This window comes from Cyprinus carpio, chromosome A16 (genome assembly GCF_018340385.1).
Source record: "Cyprinus carpio isolate SPL01 chromosome A16, ASM1834038v1, whole genome shotgun sequence".
In the NCBI taxonomy this organism is placed as follows: domain Eukaryota; kingdom Metazoa; phylum Chordata; class Actinopteri; order Cypriniformes; family Cyprinidae; genus Cyprinus; species Cyprinus carpio.
The window spans coordinates 8,244,147-8,272,121 of NC_056587.1; the positions used below are offsets into that span (position 1 = coordinate 8,244,147).

At 36.1% G+C, this 27,975-nt stretch overlaps 3 protein-coding genes across 9 annotated transcripts in view; 1 reads left to right on the forward strand and 2 right to left on the reverse strand.

Moving 5' to 3' along the window:
* The window catches only part of LOC109108120 (SHC-transforming protein 1-like), a 30,774-nt gene extending 22,689 nt beyond the window's left edge, over positions 1–8,085 (reverse strand). The window contains exons 1-2 of one of the 2 annotated variants that reach the window (XM_042772394.1): positions 7,816–8,085; positions 1,077–1,118 (exon numbers count right to left, since the gene is read on the reverse strand). In XM_042772394.1, the coding sequence (XP_042628328.1) occupies positions 1,077–1,088 (12 nt within the window). In that variant the 5' untranslated portion in view covers positions 1,089–1,118; positions 7,816–8,085. The remainder of the gene's footprint in view (positions 1–1,076; positions 1,119–7,815) is intronic. The other variant, XM_042772395.1, reaches the window with a different exon arrangement.
* Positions 8,086–9,520: 1,435 nt separating this feature from the next.
* On the forward strand, positions 9,521–20,319 carry LOC109108455 (FAD synthase-like). Of its 6 annotated transcripts, none has more exons than XM_042772397.1 (8): positions 9,521–9,987; positions 13,136–13,285; positions 13,502–14,261; positions 14,397–14,544; positions 15,329–15,427; positions 17,099–17,288; positions 19,766–19,839; positions 19,929–20,319. In XM_042772397.1, the coding sequence occupies exons 1-8, from the start codon at positions 9,685–9,687 to the stop codon at positions 20,062–20,064; spliced, it is 1,860 nt and encodes a 619-aa protein (XP_042628331.1). In that variant the 5' UTR covers positions 9,521–9,684; the 3' UTR covers positions 20,065–20,319. The 6 variants fall into 6 exon arrangements, with proteins under 6 accessions (XP_042628331.1, XP_042628330.1, XP_042628334.1 ...); XM_042772396.1 differs by having other exon boundaries at positions 9,522–9,987; positions 13,133–13,285; XM_042772400.1 differs by having other exon boundaries at positions 9,523–9,987; positions 13,061–13,285.
* A 6,423-nt stretch (positions 20,320–26,742) lies between these two features.
* LOC109104746 (ephrin-A4-like) overlaps positions 26,743–27,975 on the reverse strand; it is a 45,840-nt gene continuing 44,607 nt past the window's right edge. The window contains exon 5 of the mRNA XM_042772403.1: positions 26,743–27,371. Coding sequence (XP_042628337.1) covers positions 27,274–27,371 — 98 coding nt within the window. The 3' untranslated portion in view covers positions 26,743–27,273. The remainder of the gene's footprint in view (positions 27,372–27,975) is intronic.

The following is a 27,975-nucleotide window of genomic DNA, read 5'->3' on the forward strand; positions in this document are numbered from 1 at the left end:
AAAAATAAAAATAACCTTATTGTTGAGCCCTGTGAGAGCTGCAAATTCTAAATTGAAGAGCAAAACAAGAATCACATTAAACACAATGTGCAATATCAAGATTTTCACTTCATTCGCTTCCAAGAACAAATATAAACAAAAATGAAAAGATCTATGCCAATATGAACCCAAGAACCCCAGAGGAACCCACAGCAGGTAAGACAAGACAACAAATCCCAGGCTCCCCGTTTTAATTTTCAATTCTGGTGCCATGACCCAAGATCTCCAACACATCGAGATGAAATGAAAAGGTAAATCCACACCTCAAAAAGAAGTAGTAAGAAAAGGGGAACACACGTGTGGCAAAGTGAAGGTCCAGACACCCATCCCATCACCTGGTGCATGTCGGAAGTGTAACCCAAGGCATAGAGGCTGATGATTGTCATCAATGACAACATGGAGGTGTTTCACCTAGAGAACCACACACTAGAGCATCTCAGAACGAAAGGACAGGAAGTGAGCTAACACAGAGAGATGCAGAGCCAGGCATAATGGTTAATCTAATGACCTACATTTTCAACTCCCTGAAGAAACGTAATGTTGTGTATAAAGCACAGTAGTGTGCATGTGTGTAATGCAGTAAAAGATATTCATAGATGGCACTAGATGTTCTCTCCTTACCCGGCTCACTGTGCTAAAACTTTTGTTGCCATGTAACTGCAAGGACCAGACTCACATCAATTAAAAATAAGCAGAGAGGACAAAATCAAAGCCTATTTCAATAATAAACTACATAATACACAGTGAAAGAGCAGTATATTCACCGTGAGGCTTGTAATACAACTAGTTAATTAAGGCACGCCTAACAAGTTAACGTAATTTAACCTTAATCTTCGATGACAACGAATTCATACCAATTATAAAGGGTGTAATTCCTGAAGGTTGAGTCTCTCTCTGAGTAATAGACAGGTTTATAAGTTAACCTACTGGCTTCCACACTAACTCGACCAAATGTGTCAGGTCAGGTTTTTCGGTAATGTATGACCAGCCTCCATGCCTCGGGATACGTACGTGCAGGTGTGTTTGGGAACGCTTACCACATACTCCATCGGAAAACACTCTTTTGTGTGTCAGTTTTCCTAGAAAGTGCATGTAAACGTATATTAGCATGTTCTCACACATAAAAAGGAAAATGTAAAAAAATAAATGAAAAAATAAAAAAAATCACATGACATATCAGCAAAGCCATCAATTACAGTAAACCTCTGATTAGCCTGAGGGACGAAATCATCCAAAAGAAAACTAGAAAGGGGAGTGTTTTACTGGCATAAAAACATTTTTTTGGCTCAGGAATGCATTTATTCATGTATGATTCAATAGAGAATTATGACAAAAGACTTTCTAAATTAGTCAGTTTTCCTCATAGCACCTGGGGAAAAAAACATTACATCTCCATCTGGCTACAACTGATAGTTTGATTGTGCCCACATGCATTCATGATTAAAATACACCCCCCAAAAAGAGAAAGGCACATTAAAGAATGTCTGCGTCTATGTCTGTGGTCGTGCTCAGACAAGCCATGGAATGAAAGGAATGACCAGGCTGCTGTAGCTTGCTGATGTCTCCAATACACAAGCAGATTGAATGGGTGACAGCGCGCACATGTTCCAGCCTGCTGGGAGTTGATCAGAGCAGGTAACATTCTGGAAACAGCCATCCAGAATAGAACTGTTCCTGCGGTCAGTAACCAATAGCAACTCCTCTGGAAAATTTTGTGTTACTTTGGTAACAATGTGTTCTTTGCTTTACAAAAAAAGACACTACTCTGCAGTGTGCACTGATCACAAAAAGCATTGTGGGTGCACTTCGAACCCACATTCACACTTTAGCATATGTGAAGATGTGGGCAGAGGATGGAAGGTATACTACACAGACTCATATAGCTACAATAACTTAATAATTAATGTAAAAAAAAAAAAGATTAAACTGGCACTTTATTTTCCAATGTGTTATATCTGTATTTACTGTACACAGAGCACAGAGAGTTTTGGTTAGTAGCTATTTAGCAGCTTATTTTAGAAAAGAACCACCCACTCAGACTGACAAAAAAAAAAAATCGGCTGATCACAGTTTGCTTTTTTTACATGAAGTTTACACTGTGTCCTAACCAAGTGTGTTGTGACAAAATAACATGAACACGGTGTTATTATAATGAACAAAAACTATAACAAAAACTGAGCGAAAGCAAATGGAAATGTCAGTTTGACATGATTTGTTTTTGCAACATTATTAAATGTACTTATTATCAATGATCGAAAAAGCAGTGGAGGACAGTTACCTTCTCATCATTTTTATGTCTTGTCTTTCTTTTGGAGGGGGCAAGTTTTGAAATTCGTTCTGAAAAATTACGAACTGTAACCACAAACCATCATATTCACCTGCAGTGAAAAGATGAACTGAAACAATGTGTGTAATTATCAAAACAATGTTTGAATAACTTGCAGTTTTACACCTAAATCTCTAAAGAGAACAAATTAAATTACTTCAGTCCGAAAACTGGAATACAGAAAAATCTAAACTGTCATAGAGTGAAAACTCAATGAAACTAAACGTTTTGAAAGGAAATTCTAAATTCTATAATAACCCTGCAGTGACAAGCAACTTGTCCTGCCAGTCCCACAGGTACACAGTTCTGCATCAGCCTGAGGTGGACTGTTGATATTAGTGGAAGGTGTGCGTGTTTGCACTTCTCTTTCTGGGAGTGGACACTGGATAGAGGCCCAACACAGCCTGCTTTTTTTTCTGCACGGTCCATAATAACAGGGTTGACCGGAGGACTGAGCTGAACTACACTGCAGCGCAATGTTTCAGACATGCGGCCCATTTATCTCAGTGATAAATGATTAAGTGAAGGCCTGAAGACGCAAGTAACACATCTCTGTCAATCTGACACACAGCCGTTTACATACAGACAGAACCTTAGTCCTTTGACCCAGATGTGACAGCATATTTTCAAGTGAAGCAGGAAAACAACATAAAAAGCCCCAGAGAACTTTTACATGTGGTTTCATATTGGTCTTATGATACCTTTGATTCTTTCAGGCATGTACACTGTATAAAAGTCCACCTTTCACATACACAGTTGTTCAATGCACTGCAAAGACAGCAAACGTGACACGAGATACTAAAATACTGCTCTAACAACATACCAGAACTATAAACAAAACCAGAAAACATGCAATAGTGCCCTGGTTCTCGCACGATTACCAAGCTTAATACTGCATAGCTATCATCTCACATCTACACTATGTGACACAGCTTACTATTTTAGGTTTCTTCCTCCTTCTCTCTTTTCCAAGTACTACTGCAGTCTGTCCAGTTAAAATACACAGTGTTGCCCACTTCCTCAAACATCAGTTTCCACTTTCTCTTCCTGTCTGGGAGCAAAAAATAGATGCACTGTTTTTCCTGTAACTCTTCACGTTTCATTAGAATCGTGTAAATCCTGAGCGACCAATATAATATCTTGTGTTTATACAGTCAAGAAAAACTTAGAAGAATAAGTACTGACGTATATTTTAATAATATGTGACATTAAACCTACAAGCAGAAATAATGTGGCAGTACAATAGAACTAATGTGGGACTGACCTTAAACCAACCACATGCTAGAAACGAGCAACAAAATAGAGCCTGATTTCTCAAAGTAGGTCAAAGTCTCCAGGTTTTTAACTCACAATCATCCCTGGATCCTTGTCAGAATCTCAACTAGGGAAAACATTTGCGAGCTCGCATTTCCAAATGCCTAGGCGTCAGGGACACAAGTGCAGGATTTGAGAAACAGCTTGTGTGTCTCTCGCAGTGGGTATGCCATGCGTGGGTTTACTCGGAGCGAGACCATTTGGACAAAAGGCCGTAGCATCCTAAGGGGTAAAATGTCCACAGGAACCACAAACAGCTCACCAGGTTGGAGCAGGATGCGTTTGATCTTAGAGAAGGTCCCACCGCTGGAAGAGGTCAGAGGTCATGTAACACTTCTCACACACCAAAACTTTGGGACTGACTTTTAAAGTGACAGTTCATGTAAAACTGAACATGGTTATCAAATACTTATTCTCATGTGATTCTGAGCCGATATTATATTCTTTCTTTCATAAAATATTTGAGAGCTGTGTCAGGCGGGAAGATTATCGGTGAATAATGTCTCATGAAGCAATTGTGGAGTTTCAGAAGATTCATCACACAGCATTTTATGAACTTTTTAGAACTTGAGTTGAGACTATAAGTCACCATACACAATACAGGGCTGAAATGATATAGGGGGTGTAAATGATGACAAATTTGCCATTTCTGGGTAAAATATTCTTTATAGTCAAGACATTTAGAGGCATACCATGTAAGATGAGACAGCTGATCTTGACTTTCTGGAGTGACATTTAACAGTTTGAGAAATTTTTGAAAAAAAAAAAAAAAACACTTCGCCACTAAAATCGCCACTACCTCCAGGACAAAACATGTCAAATCACAGACAGGATGTTAATGTGAGGAGACAAGATGTCCTGTTAAGAGACAGGCAGACTAAGGTGCAAGACATGAAGGGAGACAGACAGATTAGAAAGAACCATGTTTTTTTTTTTTTTTTTACTACCTCCTTGTGGATTATAAAGAGCCAGATAAATCAGTTATAAACAAAGAATGTGCCTGCCTCTATACTGTGCCAGCAGCTGATTTCTGGTCACATATTTTTATGCAAATTTGGGAATATTTGCATAAAATAAAATACAAAACTAGAAAATGGAATCAAAAATGCTGGATGAAAAAAAACTAGATGCAAATTAAATTTCCAAAATGTATGAAAAAAAAATTATACACATACATGAAGTGGATGAATTCTGTTCAATAACTATGATGATGATTTACTGAATAAATTCCAAGAAGTGCATCAAAAAAGTATGGGACTAGGAATGCACAATATATCAGTATCATATTATTTAATGACTAATTTTAAGCTCTCTCTCTCTCTCTGTGTGTGTGTGTGTGTGTGTGTGTGTGTCTGTTGAAGGAAATACAGAAGCGTGCGTGTGTCTGTTGAAGGAAATACAGAACATGGTCAGAACTGAACAGGAAATGCCCCCCCCCCCCCCCCCCCCCCGCACACTTTTATGGGTACAAGACAACAAATAAAGTGGTAAGAAAGAGAGGAAGAGAGAGAAACAAAAGACAATGCATGCTGCATGAGGTCTGTGCACAATAAAAGCATGACATTTAACTTCACACCACATGCACAGCAGAACTTTTATTATTATTATTATTATTAACACTTTATATAGTCCATGTGGCTTCAGAATCTGACCACGTCATCTACGTGCAGCTGAATTACTTGCTTTGTTGCAAATCTAACCAACATCCTGTTGACTCAAGGGTTGACCACCTCCACGTCATTGCTGCTGTAGTTGTTCTAGCACTGGCCAAATATCTGCACGAAGGTAGCCTCCTAAAGAAACCTTCATGATGACAACACTGGAGTCTCATGACAGGAGACAGAAGGCAATCTGGGACAAAGCCGCTGCCTCTAGCAGTCACAGAGAGTGGTGAATACTGCTTCAGATATGCCACAGCTGAATCTGAACCCCATGGAAAAACTCATTTGACGTCCTGCCCGGGGTAAAGGACTAGATCTGGAAACAACTGCATATGAACAGGCAAACTATACTTCGCTGTTGCCCAGCAAAATTAGACGTCATCTGGGCTATCAAAAATACAAACTACTCAGCGGGACATTCTGATAGCACAGGAACATGATATCCTGTCGAGTGCTCCTAAGAGACTAGATGGGAAGTTTGGGACAGAAGCTCAAAGTGGCGTGTTTCTAAACTTGATATAAATTAGAGGAAGCCAGACAGTGGAAAACATCAATAAAATCACCAAAACCCAAACACGCATTGGGCCTTGAAAAACACAGTCCACCCTGTTTTGACAGGTTCAGAAGACTTTCTGACGCCTCAAACAGATCGATACACCTCAGAAACAAAAATCTGTGTTCTGGGCACTCGATTTTTCATCTGAGATTAAGCAGGTGTGTGTCACAGTGATATCGGGCTGTCTCAAAGAGTTGATTTAACAGTATTAATTTCAACTGTCGGCCTGTTCGTCCTGCTTCTAATCTGGTGAAACTGTGAGCTATCTAGAGCTTGCTTCACCAGTTAGTGTCATCTGCAGGCAACCTAATAACATATCTACTTAGAAGAAAAGGGAAAAAGAGAGAGTTGAAATAAAGCAAGCCTGTCAGTATGTCATAAATCCTGTTTTGGCTTTTCGTCAATCATCCTGCTACAAATATACTGATCTAAGAAGGGGGGAAAAAACAATAAACTGGTTGTAATTTTAACTAACTCATAAAATATAAGTTACTAAATGATTTAAATTTGAACTATCCAACAGCTTCTATCACTGAAACCCAAATTAGACCAAAAAAAAAATATAATAACAATATCAAGGCTCAAAGAGCTCTTCCCATCGCACATGGACATGATGCAAGATATGATGGAAAGAGACCAGTTGGCTTGAATACGCTTATGTAAGATGAAATAGAGGCCGTCAAGAAAGACTTGTCTTAAATACAATTCCATCAGCAACAAAACAACTGACTCAGTTTCCTGAGACTGACATCACTGGCATTGTTTCATAAATGACTGCACTGTTTAGAAATCATGTACAGTTTGGGGTCTAATGTCCCAACCAGACGTCTGAATCTGATAGGAACACATAGCCTCGTCCCTCGTGTTGGACTGAATCATTATTCAAGTTGCTCCAAATGTCTGCGACAGCTGCTCATGCAGCAGATAAGAGCTCACGCTGGTGTAGGATTCGCAGCTGGCGAGATCAGTCCATGATAAATGGCCCTAATGTTGAGGACAACTGCTTTTCACAACAAGAAGAGATTATTTACATTTGTGTCGCTGTAACAATAATATAACAGAGATAGACTAATAATCAGTTTTATAAATATTTTTACAAATACTCACACTTAAGCTAAATGGTTAATTAGTTCCTCTTGGAATCAGCTTTAACATAATAATAAGCACAATTTTTAACAAATAGTTGAGTTTAATATCGAATCTACCGATAATGAGTCTCTAACAGTCAAACAAATGAGTAATATTTTACTTAACAATTAGACAGTCCAAAAGTCTTAAAAAGTTAGTAACACTTCACATAAATATAAGATGTTAAAATAATAATTTATAATAATTTAATTATAATTCATATAATTTAGAAAAAAATCAATTATAATTACTAATTTCATTCACAATTATTTTTATCACTATTATTATTATTAAAATATTTATAGTGAGTGTTATCTTTTCATTGTTATAGTCAACTGATTATTGATTCTGTGTATTAATAATACAGTTTGGTTGTACGTATCAGTTATTAGACACGTATAAATCATTAAAAGACGTCATACTGGCCGATTTCTATAACACAATTCACATAAAGGCAAAGATTAAGGAAGGATAAAACTTGAAAAATTACAACGAATCTAGATTCTGAAACGCTATTATGTGGACTTACAGTAAGCACGCTGGGTAATAATGAGACAAATTCTGTTCAATGTCAAAAAAAAAATGTCAGTAGCCTACAGGCCATAGAACTGGCGATGTTTAAAATAGAAATGCTGCTGAAACAAAAGTAAACCGTCAAGTCTTGACTTAAAACCTGCGAGGCTGTAACAAGTTGAAACTGCTAGCATTCGAGCACGTTCCGTACGGAGCAGGACGGATTCCTGTCCCGGATCGTACAGTCATGACTGTGGTCAACTTTTGCCTGAACTTACCCGCTCGCTTGCTCTCGGCCCCTCGATTCCGGTCCTGCTCTCCTAAGAACTTTTCAGATCAACTGCTGAAAATGTCACATTTGAGGAACAAAAGACGGTCCAGATTAGAAATAACGCACTGGGCTCGCCAGGCTCATTTAAACGTCGAGTACGAATAATGTCATGAAACTTTTCTTTTCGGCTCTGCCTTCCTTTCCTCCCCCAGTCTACCCCCACTTGTCCACGGTCCAAAAAAAGTCGCACTTCCGCGATCGGATGGCTGCTTGTATCATGTGGTTTGGCGTCCACGAGAGCGCCCGCACCTGGTTCTCAAAGCGCGCGCCCTTGACCCGGGTTTTTTTTTTTATTTTTTATTATACATTCAGCGATGAGGACTCACAGTTAAACAAGAAGCGAATTTTGGAATATGAGCTCATTCATGGATTTTTCCGGGCGTTTATGGCCTTTATTGACAAGGAAACTACTTGTAATTATTGCTTACCTAAACTAAAAACTTGTCGCTAATTATTACTTTGCCACCATGCAAAAATAATCCTTTTTTATTTTTTTATTTTTTTGCATGCAATGGCTAGAAATTGTGACTAAATATGTCAAGCCTCAGAATAGTGAGAACACAAATAAAGTATCATAAAAGTGGCCCTTCAACACTAGATGGCAAGTCATACCACTAAAGCACCAGCAAACAGAATTTGAGTGAGGGCTGTGAAGTCACATTTCATTGGTTGAATCTACTGAAAGAATAAGAACATTATGCGTATTGAATCTGAGTAAAACTCCCAGCAGCACTTTTTTTTCAAGAACTGAAACTGAATAAATACAGTATGAATACAGTAGGTCAGGGGTCTTCATCGGTCTGCAGAAAATAGATGAACTAAATTCAATATTCGTTAAATACAAAAATACAATATTTGAACAATGCTAAAATTTGCCTATATGTTTCATTTTAGCTTGATATAAATCATGGCCAGCTTTTGACAAAATTAAGAAAATTATAAATCTGCTTATTTTGTTTTTATTTATTGTTACCAGTTACTAGGAAACATATGATGCTAAAATGCTCTTTTTGGAATCATCTTAATTTAACAAATGATAATAGGCCCTGTTTCTGTGTTTTAACTAAGAAATAGTTTATATGAATGATTCAAAGCCTCATTCATAACATCAAACAAGACAAACTAAAGTCACCACATACTGATGTAACCTGCAGAAAGGGCCCCTAAACAAATCATTGATTGAATGTGTTCAACCATTTCAAATGATTCGAATCACTAAGATGAATCATAATTCCCAGTGAAGCGCTCCAAACGCCACGCGCTGGTGACGTCTGCTGGTCAAAACTGTGTAAATGCAGCAAAAACTCAAGCCAAACATGTATAAAATAGTTTTACAGGGCAAATGCTAATATTTTAGTTTAATAGTTTAATCTACTAATGCAATTAACAAATAATCTAATAGCATTAAATATGAAGAGTTTGTATAACCTGTAATTTTATGTATTTAGGACTTGTTTCGCTTGTTTTATGGAGAGCTTGGTTAATCAGGTCAATAAAAGACTATTAACTTCAACTCTTCCTTTTTATTATACAAACATGTCATTGAAATCTGTACAAATTTATGAAACATGGCGAAAAATCGACCTTTCAAAACGTTTGTAAACAGTTTTGACGTAACGAAGCCTCGTTTATTGACATCACGTGACTTTGGCAGTTTTCACTGGTTCGAATTCTCAAAGCTTCACGAAGCGGCAGAAATTCGAATCTGGTAGTTCTCTTCCGGGATTGAAGACTACAAGCTGACCAGCTCTATTCACAACAGGGAAGAAAGTGCACGCAAACTTTATTGTTTTCGCGTGGCGGTGGATTTTTCAAAATGGTGCGCGTGTGTGCTTATCCTGGATGCTTTAACCAAGAGAAATCCGTGAGACTCCGTCAGTGGGCGTCAATGCAAGAGCAAAGTTTGACTTTTCACACATTGCCCCTGCAAGATCCAGAAAGACTGAACCTGTGGCTGATCGCCCTTCGTCGAGATACCGGAGCACCAATTCAGTCCATCCGTGGATTGAGAGTCTGCAGCCAACATTTTTCACCATCCGATTTCAGTGTAGCCAAAGGAAATAAAAGGCGTCTGAGTTCAACAGCTGTGCCTAAGCTGTTTGTACAACAACGAACTGAGGTAAGTGTGGAAATACTTGACAAGGATGATTTCAGGGGGGCTCGACCTGAGTTATTTGGTTAAAAAAAAAAAAGAGTTGCAGAGCCTTAACTAAGTGATGCGACGGATGCTATATCATGAATTACCTGCAGCCCTGCAGTGTATTTTCTGTAAAATTACAATGAAACAAACAAACTTAACCGTCAAATATGACTAACTGTAGAAGAAAACTAAGCTGATTTGACATAACTGTTTAACAGCTGTTCAAATGGACAATTAATTGTAGCATTTACAATAGAATCAACATGTACATTTTATAAATTACATCTGCAAATAGTCTGCTTTTACTTCAACGGGGAAGTTCCCGCCCTCTTTACGCTGATTGGTTAGTTTAAGGAAGTAATTCAACGCCTCGCTTCGATTGGCCAAGAGACGTCACGTGGCAGGAGGAGTGCAACCATGTATTCTTACTGATATGTAACTGGCGTTGTTACGGTCTCGTCCGGTAGTAAATATTTATAAATCAAGTCTAGCTTTTAAACAAATAATATCCCGATTCTATATTGTATATGAGCTTGCATTAGCAGGTATGGTTAGCTGGTAACTTTATGAATAATGTTCACAGATGGTATGTATATAGCTTTCACGGCACAAACATGCGGAACACTTGGGACTTTGTTCATGTGACCGTGACAGTACCTTGAGAACATGGTGACTGTAACTTCAGCTTGACCAACTGTAATGTAATCATTGATTTGCTTGAGCCAGATTTCAATGAGATAAGTGCTTCATTGAATAGCATTTAGTTGGCCACGCAATCCGGACTAAAGCCAGGGTTCAGTTACGTGCCTTCCAGGTAAGAGAAGCAAACTATTCTGCCAACAAACGTGAGTGATCTCATTTAGGATAAATGATACATACCTATTAATATAAATGTTTTTTTCTTCTTCTTCTATTTAGTGACGTAGATCAGATAATTAGACTCTGATGCAGCTAAAATGTTTGTTTTGGCGCATACTTTTAGTTTTTTTCTAAACCAAGTAGAATATATGTGTTTTCAAGTCTTTCAAAATTTTGCGATAAGTTGTTTTTATTGTCTCAACTATTCTGTAATAGTCTAGTGTGAATAATTTATAGTTGACTAAAATTATATTAAATTATAGTTTAACAAATAATTGGTTATTTTAATTCATTAGTCCATGTGAAGTCACTCTATGGTCATTTTTATCAATACAGACAGTTTGATGGAAAAAGAGTAAGATATAATTGAACTAAAAAAACAGCAGTGACATGAACCATTGGCAGCGACAGCTGTTTCTGCTTTAGATTGACATTAATGTGGAAAAATAACAGAAATGCAATAGTGAATAGTACAACAGTTATGAGGTGTAGACTGTGTAGTGATTTTGTTGTTGACATCTAACATGGGGCAACATGATTTGGGGAAAAACATGGCAAAATTTTTGTGATTTGTGTGTGTGTGTATATATATATGTGTATATATAAGTATTGCAATATATTCACTGAAAATAATAAGAATAATTATTTTACTTTACATCACAGCTGACCCTTAAATCTTCTCTTTTGTTGAAAACTGCCCGTTTATAAGCGTTTTGCATTACAAGTTTGGGAAAATGGTTGGTGCATGTTGAGTTATTAAATGCATGTTATAAACAATCCAAAAACTTTCAGAGATGAGATTGTGTGGAGCAGCATTTACCTCAAATCAAGCATCTCGAAAGCCCAGATCACACTACACGACTTAAAACGTCGGCAGATCGCTGTGCTGTTCAGACTACATGACTTCTTGGCTGTCTTGAAGTTGTTGTGGTGTACACACTACGTGACATTGCGGAAATGATCCGCAACAGGGGGTCACACACTACACAAGCTGAAAACGTTTCTGTCACCCAACGGCTCTATCCCGTCACAAAAACACATGCGAGCAGTTGAACGGGAATAACGCTAAACAACAAGTGAAACAGGAGTTGTTTATTTGAAAATGAACACAGTAAAGAAATTAGTGCAGCAAGCTGTTTGCGCGATGAAAAAATTTGCTCAATTTCTTGTGTCCAAACTTTTCTCAAAGCCGTGTTGCTGCTTCTGTTTTTCTTCCGTTGACCTCAACCCATGCCTTGCTCTCTCATTGGGTGTAGCTCGTTGCGACACCTGACATCACGTGATGTTGAGTCGGCCGATCGGTCCAGATATTTAGCATGTTGGATATTTGTTTGGCATCTGTGAGGTGTAGGCAACGTGTCAGCAAGCCTTTTTGACGTGTCGTTGAGTAGTTCTCACATAAATATTGCTATGCGCTGGTCACGCGCTGATTTTCCCCCGACCACAGCCCGACCTGTCGGCAAGCTCATTAACTTGCAAATTGGGCTTAAAATCACACTTCACACTGCACGATTTTAGCCCTGATTTTCACTCGCCGACAGATTTTGTGAAATCGCTGACAAGTGCCTGAAATTGGAGGAGAATCTGTGCTCATTCATGCCAATGACAATCACGCAGTGTGAATTATCAAAGACACGATCTAAGAGAATCGCAGACGTGTCGCCGATGCCCATGATCCTTCCTATTGTAAAATCATGTAACCTCCTGTCGCTGATCCATCGTGCAGTGTGAACACAGCAAAAACTGAATGCTACCCCAGATAGTCTTGCAGTGTGAAAACAATGGTGATCCAACGACTTTGAAAATCGTGCAGTTTGAACTTGGCCTAAGACCCTGAAAACACAGGATAATGAGCTGGTCATGTGTAAATGAGCACAGTGCAGTGCTACACTGAAACATTCAGAGCATTTATTTAAATAAACAGCAGTTTGATAATTACACAAATTCATGTCACTATTTTGGTCTAATTCCTATTAATCATGCAGCCCTAAGATCTGTGAGTTTAATGGTATGTCTTGGGTTCATGTTACACAAAGTCATCTATAGAGGTCTATAGATCTTGAGAAATTTTGATTTGCATCCACATTTTTGATATGTTTGATATTCAGTCTTGAAATTAAGCATTGTAATTGATAAATTTAAATGTCAAGTCGACTAGTTTTATTGCTCAGACTTTTGTGCTTGTTCCCAACAGACCCTCTCCATCTGTCTCTTCCTTTTTCTTTCATTGCCTTTTTCCTGTGTTACAATTTTCGGCTGAATGCAGCAGGCATTGCCTCGGATCAGTAGAGTAGTTAAGAAGGTTCAGCGAATTGGAGGCCAAATCATCCCAATGGCTCAGAACTGCACTGCATCCTCCACACAGAAAGATGGCGCTGTCACAGCAGCTATACTCATCATAGGAGATGAGATCCTCAAGGTAATTTACAATAGCTTTTGATAATAGTCACCATTAACCCTTTGTCTTATATATGCTGTTATTATGACCATTGGGAGCTTGATTATCTGGATATGGATTATCTGTTTTCTGACCATTGACAGATACAGGGAGGTTTCCACTTCAGAAACTAAACGCTTTTAGAATCATTAGAAAGCAATACATTTAAAAACTTTGGTTTATATGCTTACATTACAGGGTCACACTGTCGACACTAATAGTGCCTTCCTGTGCCGCGGACTTCGCAAGCTTGGCGTCACCGTAGAGCGAATCACTGTTGTACCTGATGTCCAGGAAGTCATTGCTAAAGAAGTGGCACAGCTTTGCTCCTCTGTTACTCACCTCATCACATCCGGTGGCATCGGTCCCACTCATGACGATGTCACTTTTGAGAGCGTTGCAATGGCATTTGGCGAAGGTCTGCACGCTCACCCTGAACTGACAAAGCTAGTGGAGGGGTTATTTGGCCCACTCACTCCCAACAGTGCCCAAATGAAGCTTGCCATGGTTCCAGTTTCAGCCAAACTCAATTTTGGCATAGATCCTCAGACAGGCCAGCGAAATCGTTTTCCTCTTGTCAGTGTCCGCAACGTTTACATATTTCCTGGCATCCCCTCTCTGCTGGAAAAGTCTTTCAATGGACTGGCCCATCTGTTTTCAGGTTCTGGGACTACCTTTCACACCCGTGAAGTGTTTGTGGATGCAGACGAGACTGATATTGCCCAGTGTCTAACAAAACTGCAGGCAGGTTGGGGCAAGCGTGTCTCTCTGGGCTCTTACCCAGACTGGCTTAGTAATTATCATCGTGTCCGATTGGTTTTGGACTCTGGCAGTGCGGAAGAGGTGGAACGAGCAAGAACTCAACTAATAGAAGAGCTACCTGAAAGATCTGTGGTTCCTCTCATCACTGACCCAGTGTCTGTCGCAGCTGAAGAGGTGTACGCACTCTCGAAAAGCGGTGAGCTGCTTTTTAACCATATTCGAGTGCTGTTGTCGCAGTCAGTTACATTTGTTTGATCTTGAAAAGTTTAGATCTCCATTTACATCAGTTGAGAATAACCTTGTTAAACACTTATACCCAAATATCTCACAGAGACAATGCTGGGGAAGAAAGTAGCTGCAGCATTGGGGACCATTGAGATGGCGATGGATAAATACTTGACTAATGAAATCTGTGTTGGCTTTAATGGTGGCAAAGACTGCACAGCTCTACTGCATTTATATTATGCTGCTCTGAAACGGTAAGAGACTAATTTAAAGACAAGGACTAGACAGAAAAGGGAGAATACGTATTTGGACTACCAGCTACTGTTTGGTTACCAACATTAATGTAACCGTGTTATTTATAAACATTAACACATGTATTGAATGTCTTTAATAAATTATAAAATATCAAAACAAATGCCATTTGTTTTAAAGGGATAGTTTACCCAAGAAAAATAAATTTCATTTACTCACCTTCTTGTTGTTACAAACCTGTATGAGTAAATGAATTAGAGATAAATGAGTAAATGAACCATTTACAGCACAAGCATACCTTCCAAAAATATTACAGAAATAGATGTTTAAGTCATAAAATAATAGATGTACTACTATCTGATATAAAGACAAGTATTTGGAAATGTTCTGGGTGTCAAATGCTAGTGTATCATCAGAGTTAAGTTGATGAACTACAGCTGCAGTTATTTTGCTAGGTGTGTGAACTTTAAGACCTTGATGCATAAAAATGACTCAGAAAAACTTGTCTTAAATTTGCATCATTTGTTTGCAGATGTCGTGTGGTTTGTTATTTTCTGTGAATGCAGAAAATGTTTACATTGAGTGTGTATAGTACTCTTTGGGGTACTATACTGTATGTATTTGTAAATGCTGTGAATGTAATGTAATGTCCATGTTTAATTAGCAATAATATAACAACATACTAATGTCAATGTTTAATTAGCAATAATATAAATTTAATAATATAAAAACATCTTTAAAGAACAACTCCCCCCCCCCCCCTTCTCTCTCTCTTATCTCTCTCAGGCGGTATCCAGATAGTAACGACAGACTGAAAGCTTTGTACATTCAAACTGTCTCTCCTTTTCCAGAAATGGAGAGGTTTGTGCAGGATACAATTAAAAGGTAAGACAAGGTGCCTATATAATATGCAATGATTTAAAGTAGGAGATAAAAAAAATCTGGAATGGTTTCCTTTCCTCCTGAGTAGGTAAATCACAGACTGGTGCCTCTGGCATTTCTCCCAGAACATCTTGCCTGCATCAGAAAATGGCATATGTAAACTATTTAAGATATGTATATGATTAAGTCATTTCTGATTCAAACAATCATTTTATCATATCTGATAAAATCAAACTGATAAAAAAAACATTTTTAGTGAATTGTTGGCCTTCTGGAAAATGTTAATTTACTGTATGTGTACTCAATACTTGGTAGGGGCTCCTTTTTTCTTTAACTGCTGCCAGATTCTCTGTGGGGTTCAGGTCTGGAGAGTTTGCTGGCCAGTCAAGCACACCAACACCATGGTAATTTAACCAACTTTTGGTGCTTTTGGTAGGGTGGGCAGGTGCCAAATCCTGTTGGAAAATGAAATCAGCATCTTCAAAAAGCTGGTCAGCAGAAGGAAGCATGAAGTGCTTCAAAATTTCTTGGTAAACGGGTGCAGTGACTTTGGTTTTCAAAAAACACAATGGACCAACACCGGCAGATGACATTGCACTCCAAATCATCACAGACTGTGGAAACTTACTAGACTTCAAGCAACTTGGGCTATGAGCTTCTCCACCCTTCCTCCAGACTCTAGGACCTTGGTTTCCAAATGAAATACAAAACTTACTCTCATCTGAAAAGAGCACTTTGGACCACTGGGCAACAGTCTAGTTCTTCTTCTTCTTAGCCCTGGTAAGACGCCTCAGAAGTGGCTTAACAAGAGGAATACGACAACTGTAGCCAAACTCCTTGACACGTCTGTGTGTGGTGGCTCTTGATGCCTTGACCCCAGCCTTAGTCCATTCCTTGTGAAGTTCATTGATTTTGCTTGACAATCCTCATAAGGCTGCGGTTCTCTCGGTTGGTTGTGCATCTTTTTCTTCCACACTTTTTCCTTCCACTCAACTTTCTGTTAACATGCTTTGATACAGCACTCTGTGAACAGCCAGCTTCTTTGGCAATAAATGTTTGTTGCTTACCCTCATTGTGAAGGGTGTCAGTGATTGTCTTCTGGATAACTGTCAGATCAGCAGTCTTCCCCATGATTGTGTAGCCTAGTGAACCAAACTGAGAGAACATTTTGAAGGCTCAGGAAACATTTGCAGGTGTTTTGAGTTGATTAGCTGATTGGCATGTCACCATATTTTAATTTGTTGAGTGAATTGGTGGGTTTTTGTTAAATGTGAGCCAAAAACATCACAATTAAAAGAACCAAAGACTTAAACTACTTCAGTCTGTGTGCATTTTATTTATTTAATACACAAGTTTCACAATTTCAGTTGAATTACTGAAATGAACTTTTCAACGACATTCTAATTTATTGAGATGCACCTGTACATTATGGGATCTGGTACCAGCTAGTAAGTGAAATGTCTTAACCAAATCACTTGAGTGATACTTTCAAGGGAGACTTGCCATTTGTGAGGCGTAACAGCTTTTGTACTGCTACTGACAAACCAGCTGCAGTCTGTTCCTTATCCATGATGAGTTGAACATGGATCCAGCCCATCCAGGCCTCATTAATTCATTAGTGTCCATCGAAGCTCCATAAGTGTAATTACACATCTCTTCCTCTCTCTTCTATAGATATGACCTGGAGCTGTTCTCGGTGGAGGGCAGTATTCGGCAGGCTCTGCATGAGGTCCGGGAAAGGAGGCCAGATTTACAGGCAGTGCTGATGGGAACGAGACAGACTGACCCTTACTCACACACGCTTACACCCCTCTGTCCCACAGACCCGGGCTGGCCTGAATACATGAGAGTCAACCCACTGCTGGTAAGGGGGAAAGAATATATATATCTTTGCTGCTTAATATTTTGTTAATTTTTTTTTACTGACTTCGAACCTTTGAACATTAATGTTAGATTTAAAAATTCAACAAACACATGAAGCTTTGTGCCACACTGCTTAAATTTATCAAGCAGTAAAACCTATCCTGCACCTAAAACAAGGAGTCCAAAGCAGGCACTGGTGGGACAGTATTACTGTCCTGCACCACTTCATAGACTGTAAGTGGGAAAACAAATTTAGACTGGTACTTATGATTTATTAATGACACTTATGATTCAACAACAACAGCTCATTCTGTGCGTTGATATGTCATTATGTCATTTCATTGCACATGCGGTGAACTTTCCAGTTTCAGTTTTCAATGTTATTTCAAGTTATCGAATGGATTAGAAAAGGTTTAAACCACCCCTTACAATCTGAATGAAATTATAATCGGGGATTTGCCAAATTCATTCAGACTGATGTGGTTACATGAAACTTTATTAGTTATTATTTGAGTGTTAATTATTATATATTAAACAAATAGAAATTGAATTTTGCACTCTGTTTATTTTAACATTTAACATTATAGTAGTGTACCAACTGATAGGATCCTTATATAGTTTACAGCAATTAAACCGAATCTGAATTTAATTGAACCGATGAGCTTGTACATCAAAATTGAATCAATTTATGCAATCTGTCAATACCCAGTCCTATTTTTTTATTGACTTGTTTCTAAGCTTTTATTGTACGTTTAATATACGGTAATACTATGACTGTGTATTATGTGACTATATAAAAAAAAAAAAAAGAGAAATATACATACATACATATATATATATATATATATATATATATATATATATATATATATACATACATACATACATACATACATACATACATACATACAGGGTTTCTGCAGGATTTTAAGCTCAAATTTAAGACCTTTTTAAGACCTACATAAAATTAATACCATATGAGCGGGGTAGGGCAATGTCTATAGTACCATATTAAACTGTAAAATTACTGTAAAAAGCATAATTTACAGTTCAGATACAAGTTTTCATAAAAACAAAAAGTTTTATAAAATGCTGAACTTTACATTTTAGCCTTTAAACCATTTTTAAGAAAATGGATGAGTCAAACATATTAATTATTATATTAATTTAAACAATTATTATCAATAAAATATTATATCAATTAAATAATATAAATTATGCGATATCGATATCGTATGCACTGTGGCTGTGTTTGGAATGATTTTTGTTGAAGAAATGGAGCAAAAACAGGAAATAGGGTGTCTAAAACGTAAGTCACCTAATATTAACTTCTTGTTTACTGAAGTGTTGTATAAAATCAATATCACATTTGTAATCATGCTGACTTTGGGAGAAAAAAACGGCACTCTTCGTGTGATATTAACTATATGATATTTTCTGTCCCATATCTTGAAGAAGGTGATCATTCTAAATGCATTTTAATAGATCGATTCATGCAGTGAAAGAATGCAATATAAATGCGTACGCGCACTAGTCTAACCTGCTAGACTTCATCACGTAATATGCGCGCACTCTGTAGGCGTTTTGTTTGCTTTTCGCGATACACTGGATAATATCAAATCGCACATAGTTAAAACAACAATTGCGATATTGCACGAATCGCAGACCACATCGCACACCTCTAATACTTTTTAGATTTTGATAATGCATTGTCTTATCGATCCACCAGTTCACATTTAAAGCTCTGCATGTTTGCAGGGTCGATTTTCGCATTTGTCTGAACTCTGAAACAAAACAACGGTTTTATTGAAAATGCTCATTCATTCTGACAGCAGGTGGAGCGTTTGGTAGAAATATAACTGTTTCCCCCGTAACAGTTTTACACAAAGCGCAGCACCAGATTTTGAACGTGCATCGCTCATGTTTATTTAATGAAATCATAACTTTTTCCTTTTGAAGTTTAATTGTCACATTCAGCCATATCGCAATTCTGGTCTTTCCGTCCCCAAAAAGACCTCTTAAAATCATAATTAAGACTTTCCTGTACAATTTAAGACTTTTTAAGACCTTAAATTTGATACAACTAAATTTAAGACTTTTTTTTAAGACCCGCGGAAACCCTGTATATATATGTATATGTGTTTGTGTGTGTACACATGTATAATCATAGAGACAAACAGGCAAAACCCCATCTTCCCACCTTTCCTGTAGTGTCTAAACTGACTCCACAGTCAGTAAATCACTGTCATGTCTCCCACTCACTCTCATGTAAGCTGGCAGCAGAAACAGCCAAGAGATGGTGAATGATGATGAATGAGGCTCTCCAAGATCATTACACAGCAACTCCATCATCCCAATCAGTGGTGCTTATGTAAAAGACACGGCAGTACAGCATGTTCTCAGAATAACAAATGACCCTGGATCCTTGTTACTTCTAAATGTTCGCTTCATATCCACCATCTCTTTCTCTTTCTGTAGGAATGGTCATATCATGACATCTGGTCGTTCCTCAGAACCTTGTATGTGCCCTACTGCATTCTGTATGACAAAGGGTGAGGTGCTTCTCTTCACAGTCAGTCTTCACTTATTAAATGAGATTGTCTTCATGGTTTGCTTATGGCCTTATCTCTCATCCTCATAGATACACTTCTTTAGGCAGTATGGATAACACATGCAGGAATCCATCTCTTAAAGTGGTGGACGAGAGAGGTGTGACTCGCTACAAACCTGCCTACAAGCTGGAAAATGAGGAGGAGGAACGCAACTCAAGGGCATGACTGACTTTTTAGACGTCTTAATTTTTGTTAAAGAAGACTCGATGGATGACGTGCAACTGAGGACATTTTGAATAAGGAACTTAATCTGAAATATCATATCAGAAACAGATCTTTTATTAAAAAAAAAAACAGTAGTTTGTGTACTGGAGTGTCTGTCTATGAATGTGGAATGTGGAAAAGTGAGAAATGTCACTGTATGCTGTATTTTAGATTTATATTAAAACAGTATCAGTGTCTTGTTCTTTTTTCATATCATTTTGTGTTCATCATGATTTGTGTTTTATACCTCTGAGGAAATTGTGGGTAACTGTGTGCGCGTGAATTTTGTTTTAACACATCTAGGGTTGCCACCTTCAGTGAGGCAAAATAAGGGAGACCCATTCATGACCACCCAAAAAAACCCCGGACAAATTATCAGAGGAACTCCACTATAGTATGTTAACTTGCAGCAGAACACATTAATATTGTTATTTTAAATTTTAATTACGTAGTTATTTTTAAATAATTATTTATTATTATTAGTCTTTTTTTTTTTTTTTTTTTTACTTCTGCAGCTGTTCCCTGGATGAGATGGATTTTTTTTTTTTTTTGCTTGAATTAGAACTACATTATTATATAATTATTTGTCCCATTTTATCTAAACAATTTAGCATTTTTTAAACTTTTTAAAATGCCAAATTATGACGATTTATTATGTATATATTTATGATTAATATCAATGATAAATCAATAAATAGGGCCTAACATTAATTATAATATATTAATTTATCTGTCTAATCATGTCTAAAAATATATAATAATTATGTCTACCAAGCTCTGATAATGTATGGAATATTATATTAACAGAGTATTCACATTTTAATAAAACAATAGGCCTATACCTTTAGAAGCACGAAGTGTCTGTCACTTTAAAGGTATGGTTCACACAAACATGAAATTTGTTATAATTTACTCAGGTTGTTCTAAACCTGCATAAAGTTATTTCTTGTTTTGAACACAAAAGAAGATACTTTGAAGAATGTGTCTCAACCACTGATCTATATATGACACAGTAGTCTTGACGTCAGGAGAGCAGGCGGAGTAATTGCACGTCATCTTGATCTTCGTCCACTGACACTCGGCTCCTCAGTTAATGAAATGCAATGGCGGTTTCCAGCCTCACGGGTGCGATGTAGTCACGTTATACATGGTGATTACAATAAATTACTCTGTATCCAAGCTAGATTCAATCCAAGATGATCGATGTCCCCATCTGGAAATTTATCAGCGGTCTGGCAGCGGGAATCGATGCGGTGCAATCTAATAAAGCGACTCGCTCACGGACGCGTGGCCTGTTACACTCACCACCATCATCTTTATATAGCAGACAATTACCCTTTATTCTAAGACGATTTAATTAATAAGAATAGTTATTTATTAAAAGTTAGATACAGCCCAATGTGTAATTAATGGAAATAAATATGTCCATCGAGAATTGATCTAATTTGTAAGTGTAAAGGTAAAGTTGTACCCTGGGGTAAGATGGCCCCCTTAAAATGGGGCAAAAGGCCCTCAGGGACATCTTGCCCTAAAATATAAGATTGCTTGAAAATGTTAAAGATAAAGTGTTAAAGAGTGAGTCAGAGTGAATCTGAGGATTTAGCTTACCTTCACTTCAGGATGAAGCAGAGATAAAACTTTTATGGAGGAGGTGTGTGTGTGTGTGTGTGTGTGTGTGTGTGTGTGTGTGTGTGTGTACAAATTGGGGACAAATTTGTGAGATAAACCTGAAAAAAATAACAATAAATAAATAATTTTGGGGACATCCAGGGACATCCTCATTTGTAAAAACGATATATAAATCAAACAAATATCTAAAAGTAAAACAAAAAAAATCTTCTGTAAGGGTTTTGGGTTGTAGTATTTATAATTAGCCCGGTATGAAAATAGAAGAAGTCTTACAGCCCCATTTAGATAAACGTGTAAACGTGTGTGTGTAAACATGTTATATAAATATAAAGTTCATAAGTCATCACCATATTTTGGAATCCATTGTTATTTATGTTGTTGTTATTTAATAATTCTTCAGCCTGAGAATGATACTGTAAACTCAATAATTCAGTCTCACTGCACTGTAACTGTTACAATATAGTGACATTTTCAGGTTTAAAAGTGTTGAATATAATTGCCTTTCAGATACCTCTCTCTATGCTTCTGTACTTTATTTGACATTATAAAACATCTCATTACAATTTATTCAAATTACATTGCCAAAATGTGCAATTGTAATAATTTAGTTAGATTTTCCAAAAATAAAATTGTTAGGATTCATTTGGTCTTCAGATGAAATGTTCTGTAAGGTCAGATGACAGTTGGGCCAAGTCCCCCTGGGGGCTTCTTGCCCCAGGTAGGGGGTCATGGCCCAGATTTATAATTGAAATTTTTATACTATAACAAAATTGTTAATTGTTTCCATTTGATTCTTATGACAATATGTTGAGTGATGCATGATGATCTCCTACATGCTATTCATCTGTAATGTGTTACATGTGTTACAGTTTATCAGTTTATGGACACTGTTCTTAAGGCTTCTTCCCCATCTTATATGTGACCCTGGACCACAAAACCAGTCTTAAGTAGATAAATAATAAATAAGCTTTCCATTGATGTATGGTTTAGTTTAGTAGGATAATATTTGGTATTTGTATGAGTTTTTGATATTTTGGAATCTGGGGTTTGAGGGTGAAAATAAATAAAAGTTGTGAAAATCGCCTTTGAAATTGTCCAAATGAATTCTTAACAATGCATATTACTAATCAAAAATAAAGTTTTCATATATTTACAGTAGGAAATGTACAAAATATCTTAATGGAACATGATCTTTACTTAATATCCTAATGATTTTTGGCATAAAAGAAAAATCGATAATTTTGACCCATACAATATTTTTTTTTTTTTTGGCTATTGCTAAAAAGGTACCCCAAGTCACTACTGTATATGTATATATTTAGTATATATATATATATATATATATATATATATATATATATATATATATATATATATATATATATATATATATATATATATATTTATTAATCAAATTCAAAAAAATAAAAAAACTTTATGCAATAGTCTTGTAAATATCATTTTTACACACATACACACACATATACGGTATATGTAAAAATTATTATAATTAAAAATTATTTTTTATTTTAAAGATTCTTTTTATTTTATATTTTGGGTGTTCCATTAATTTATACCATTCAAATAATACTGAGAAAATCTACATTCAAGCCTGTTTAAGTCTTATACACACATACAGTATATGTTAAAATTTTTGTGAATGATGTTTTGTTGATATTTTTTTTTTTGCATTAGTTAATAGCTTTCAGTTATATTTTTACATTATATTTTAAGTTTAAAAGAGATTACAATTGTTCTAATACAACTGTAATATATCTTTATTACAGTAGAAACATTCTACAGAGCTGTGTCACATGCTTATAAATGCACATACCCACTAGAAGTGCAAAGGTTAGAGAAATCAATATGTTAATGTTATACTTTGTTCTTATTCTTGCACCCATGAATCCAACTTATTTTCTCTCTATCAGTCTCTCTGTTTGTCTTCATTACTTGAATTACTGGAATAGCTACCTATTACAAGTGGGTGTCCATAAATATTGATGCAAATTACAAAATGTCACATGTTTTCTCTTTATCAGGATCATATTTCAGAATGCTGAAATATTTCAGTCATGCTTCATTCCAGCATGACTCATGTAACTCTCCTTAAGGAGTGGCAACTTATTTTCTACGAAACTCCAGTAAAAGGCTGAATCATCACTCACTCTTGTCAACAACTGACAGTACAGCACCATATAAATTACAATAATAATAATAATAATGAGTTTCTCACAACCACCCAACATTAGAAAGGTGAGCTTGATATATTTGATATTGTTTTATATTGTATATGAGCCATTATTAGAGATATTGAACGCAGAATTTGAATATAGATTCAAGACCAGTATTTGACTGTTCATTAAAATTTTGTAAAATTTATTGTAAATTAAGTAAATAAAATGAATCAGTTTGTAAATACTATTTCAGTCTTTTTACTTCAGAATTTCATGTTTAATTCAATGTTACTTGCAGTTTCTTTTTAATTATTTGTGACATATACAAGTAATTTCTGATAGAAAATTATTTAAATTGAAATCATACAACATTTTTTTTTTTCACTGTATGCTCCTGTTTAAATAGGATTATTTTACAAGATTAGAGTACATGTTGGTGTCTTATAAATAAATAGGGAACATATTATTGCACCTTTTGTTGTTTACTTTTGGCATCTGTTAGAGCATGTATTGTGAAGTTCAGATACCATAAATTTGACTCGTTAGTGAGTTTTAAATATTTTTTTTCATCAAAACAGTTGACTGCGGTGAGAATACCTGGAACTGGTCAAAACATGATCAGTCACTATTGACTTTAATCATATTTTTTAAAACTTTCAATATTATCTTGATAGCTGGAGGGGTTTTTTATCTTTTTTTTTCTTTAAAGTGTTCCATGTATTAATTAGACATGTGGTATATTCTGTATACTATGTTGGACATCCGGCCTATTGTCCACACACTTAAACAGAAACTTCACTCTATTGTATTTTATTAAAGTGTCCCAAAAATTGAATGAGACTGTCATGCTTTTTATACATTAACATATTTTCATATATTCTAAGGCTGATGATACATGGGGCAAATATTTGAGCAATTTTGCCGGGCAACTTTTTCTGAGCAATGTTGCTTGGTCACTTTCCCATCGAGAATGGGTAACAAATTTCTATCTGGGTACTTTAGATCGGTCGTGGGCCCTGTGTCTCATCTGGATGCCCGTTGATGCCACAATTTACCAAAGCAACATTGCTCAAAAAGTTGCCCCGTATCATCAGTCTGACATTTTTCTTTTTTTTAATTTTTCATTTAGAGACTATGGTTGGAACTTTGAAACTCATCACATGGAACACTTGTGGAATTAGAGACACTGCTGATGTCGAACAGAGAAAAAAAAAAAAAAAAAAAAAAAAACAAGATTGGTCAAAGGCTGAATGAACTACAAGCATCTGTTGGATTTCTTCAAGAGACACATATAGCTATCAGTGATGTTAGCATGTTGAAGACATTCGTGGTTGGAAACCATTTTACAGTGTTCTTCATCCACATAGCAAAGGTGTTGCAATACTGGGAGTTTTTATATATATATATATATATATAAATTAGATCATACAGCTTGGCCACACATGAATAAAAAAGGAAAACACAAGCTGATTTTGCAAAATTATTTTTCATGAGTCATGACTGGCTCCAGATTCACTTTCAAGTAACTCATATATGAAACAGGAATTTACACCATAAAACAACAACAACAACAACAAAAATGTACATGTACAGGTTGAAACACATTATGTTTTATTTTTGTAGCTCATTTTGCCGTAGAAAAATGGCTAAGATAAAAGTTCTTCACAGAAGATCCTGATCACTTCACAAAAATGTGAAACATTCAAATGACAAAGATAATGACATTCCTACATACTTAAAACGATATATAAAAAAAGTCTGTAAACTGATTGTTCTGTTCTGGCAGACATGATTTGCATCTTGAAATATGAAACTAACAGAAAACCAACAGAAACTAGAGAAACAAAAACAAAAACAAAACATTCATTACCACAAAATATGTATTACTATTCAAAAACTCAAAAAGGGGACAAAATGACTTGACTATTATTAGAACTGAACTGAAAAATATAAAAATATTAATTTCAAAGATTTTATTTAAAACAAACAAAAACAAAAATACTTAAATTATTTAAATAGAAAGATTTCCAGCTTTTCTTATTTTGGGCTATTTTTGATCCTCTTACATATCAGTATGGGTATTCTAGATAGAAGCATCAAAACAATATTTTTTTTTTCTTCCTGATAATATGTATAATTCAAATTAAAAGTACAGTGAATAAAATATCTTATAAAAAATGATGGTTAAAAAAAGAAATTAAACAACACTAAGGAAACTGTTTTATCTAAAATCAATGCATTATTTCAGACTAACAAACAAAAAAACAGATTGCTCATGGTTATGGATCATTAAAAAAATGTTTTGCATATTCCCTCATTAAGTTAAACAAAATGAAAACTTTCGTTACATATAATTCATATACCAACCATCAATTATGTGAGAAAAAAAAAATGATGTTGTATGAACCTGATTAAGTGCCTTATTAAACTGCTTTTATGCTTTACAGAGAGTTAAGAAACACGCAGACAAATCAGAGGAGTCCATACTGCGAAATGACTGATCATACATGCCCCACAAGTGATGAACAGGAAGTCGTTTCTTCTCTTCCTGTGTGGTACATGCAGGCCATCACTCAGTCATGCAAATTCCAAATTTTAAATAAATTTGAAAGAAATTCAAGACACATAAATTCCAGGATATTCCAGGTAATTCCAGAGTTCTGCCAGGTTGCATAAAGTCAATACAGCAAAACAATTTTTAAATGCTGTGGTCTGGCTTTGGTTTCAATGTGTGTGTGTGTATATATATATATATAGTATATATTGCAGGACAATTTTTAAATGCTGTGGTCTGGCTTTGGTTTTATTTTTTTTTATATATATATATATATAAACACACACATATATAAATTTTTATATTTTGATCATTGGATATGGTAGTGATCCCACATTTGAATAGTCACGCTGTCCCTAATCTTTCACTCAGTAGTACAAACAGCAGGACCGGGAGCTTCATCCTCCTCGTCTTTGGCTCAGTTTGTTGTACAGTAGGACAGAGGGGGGAGCAGGGGCTTGTAAAGGAATGTCTGACTCTCAAGGACAGATGGATTAAAAGAAAATGAACAGTAAGATAAGCTCTTTGAAGGCAGATTAGTGTCGCTCCGTTACAGAGTGAACTTTCATCAGAGCAGACAGGAGTAAGGAGCCACTGAGAGTGGACGGAGAGAGAGAGAGAACCAGAAAGGAAATGGAGGGATGGAGATTAATAGCGTGACAAAAATGACAGAGAAAAGGAGTACGAGAAAGAGAGTCTATGTGTGTGTGCAATCCACAGAAGTAGAGCAAGCATTTACTGTAACGCAACTGGTTATAGAGGAATATCCGCCTCAACAGGGCACTTGTTTTTATGTTTTAGTAAGAAATATTAGAGAAAATAAGGCAACAAGAGGAAGATGAGGAGGAGAGAAAGTCGTCTGACTGTCACTGGATGGACAGCACTGTCGGGTGATGGTCTCACTGTGGCTATAATAATCATAAAAAGGTGAAACAGACAAACAAATAAATATGATGTAAAAATACATACGCAAAAAAAAGAAATAAATACAAATAATAAAAAATAAAAAAATAAAACACACACACACACACACACACACACACTTGCACATACATACACATATACTTGGGAAGCACACTATATCTGCACCTGAAATTTTCTAAACCAATCTGTATTGGCACATATTGGAAATTACATTTTTTACCCATTTTAACATTGACATAATTTGACAAAAATTATTTAGCATAAGGTATATGCAAAATCAGATTACAATTAGATTTAGTTTTAGTTTATTCCTGGTGTGGCAAGGGTGCACACAAAACCGGTTCATTATTAAAAAAATGATATGTTCAACAATAATATATAAGTGTATGTATTATGTAGTGTAACCATTTCAATTACTTTATTAAAGTAATGTAAATGATTACATTTGGTTACTTTTATAAATTTCTAAAGAATGTTTTCAACTGTCAATAATTTTCAAACATTTAAACCAGGCAAGGTTAACCTAACAGTAGCACTCACCAATAATTACTGTCAGATATTCAAAATCTTTAATCACTTAAATTAAGA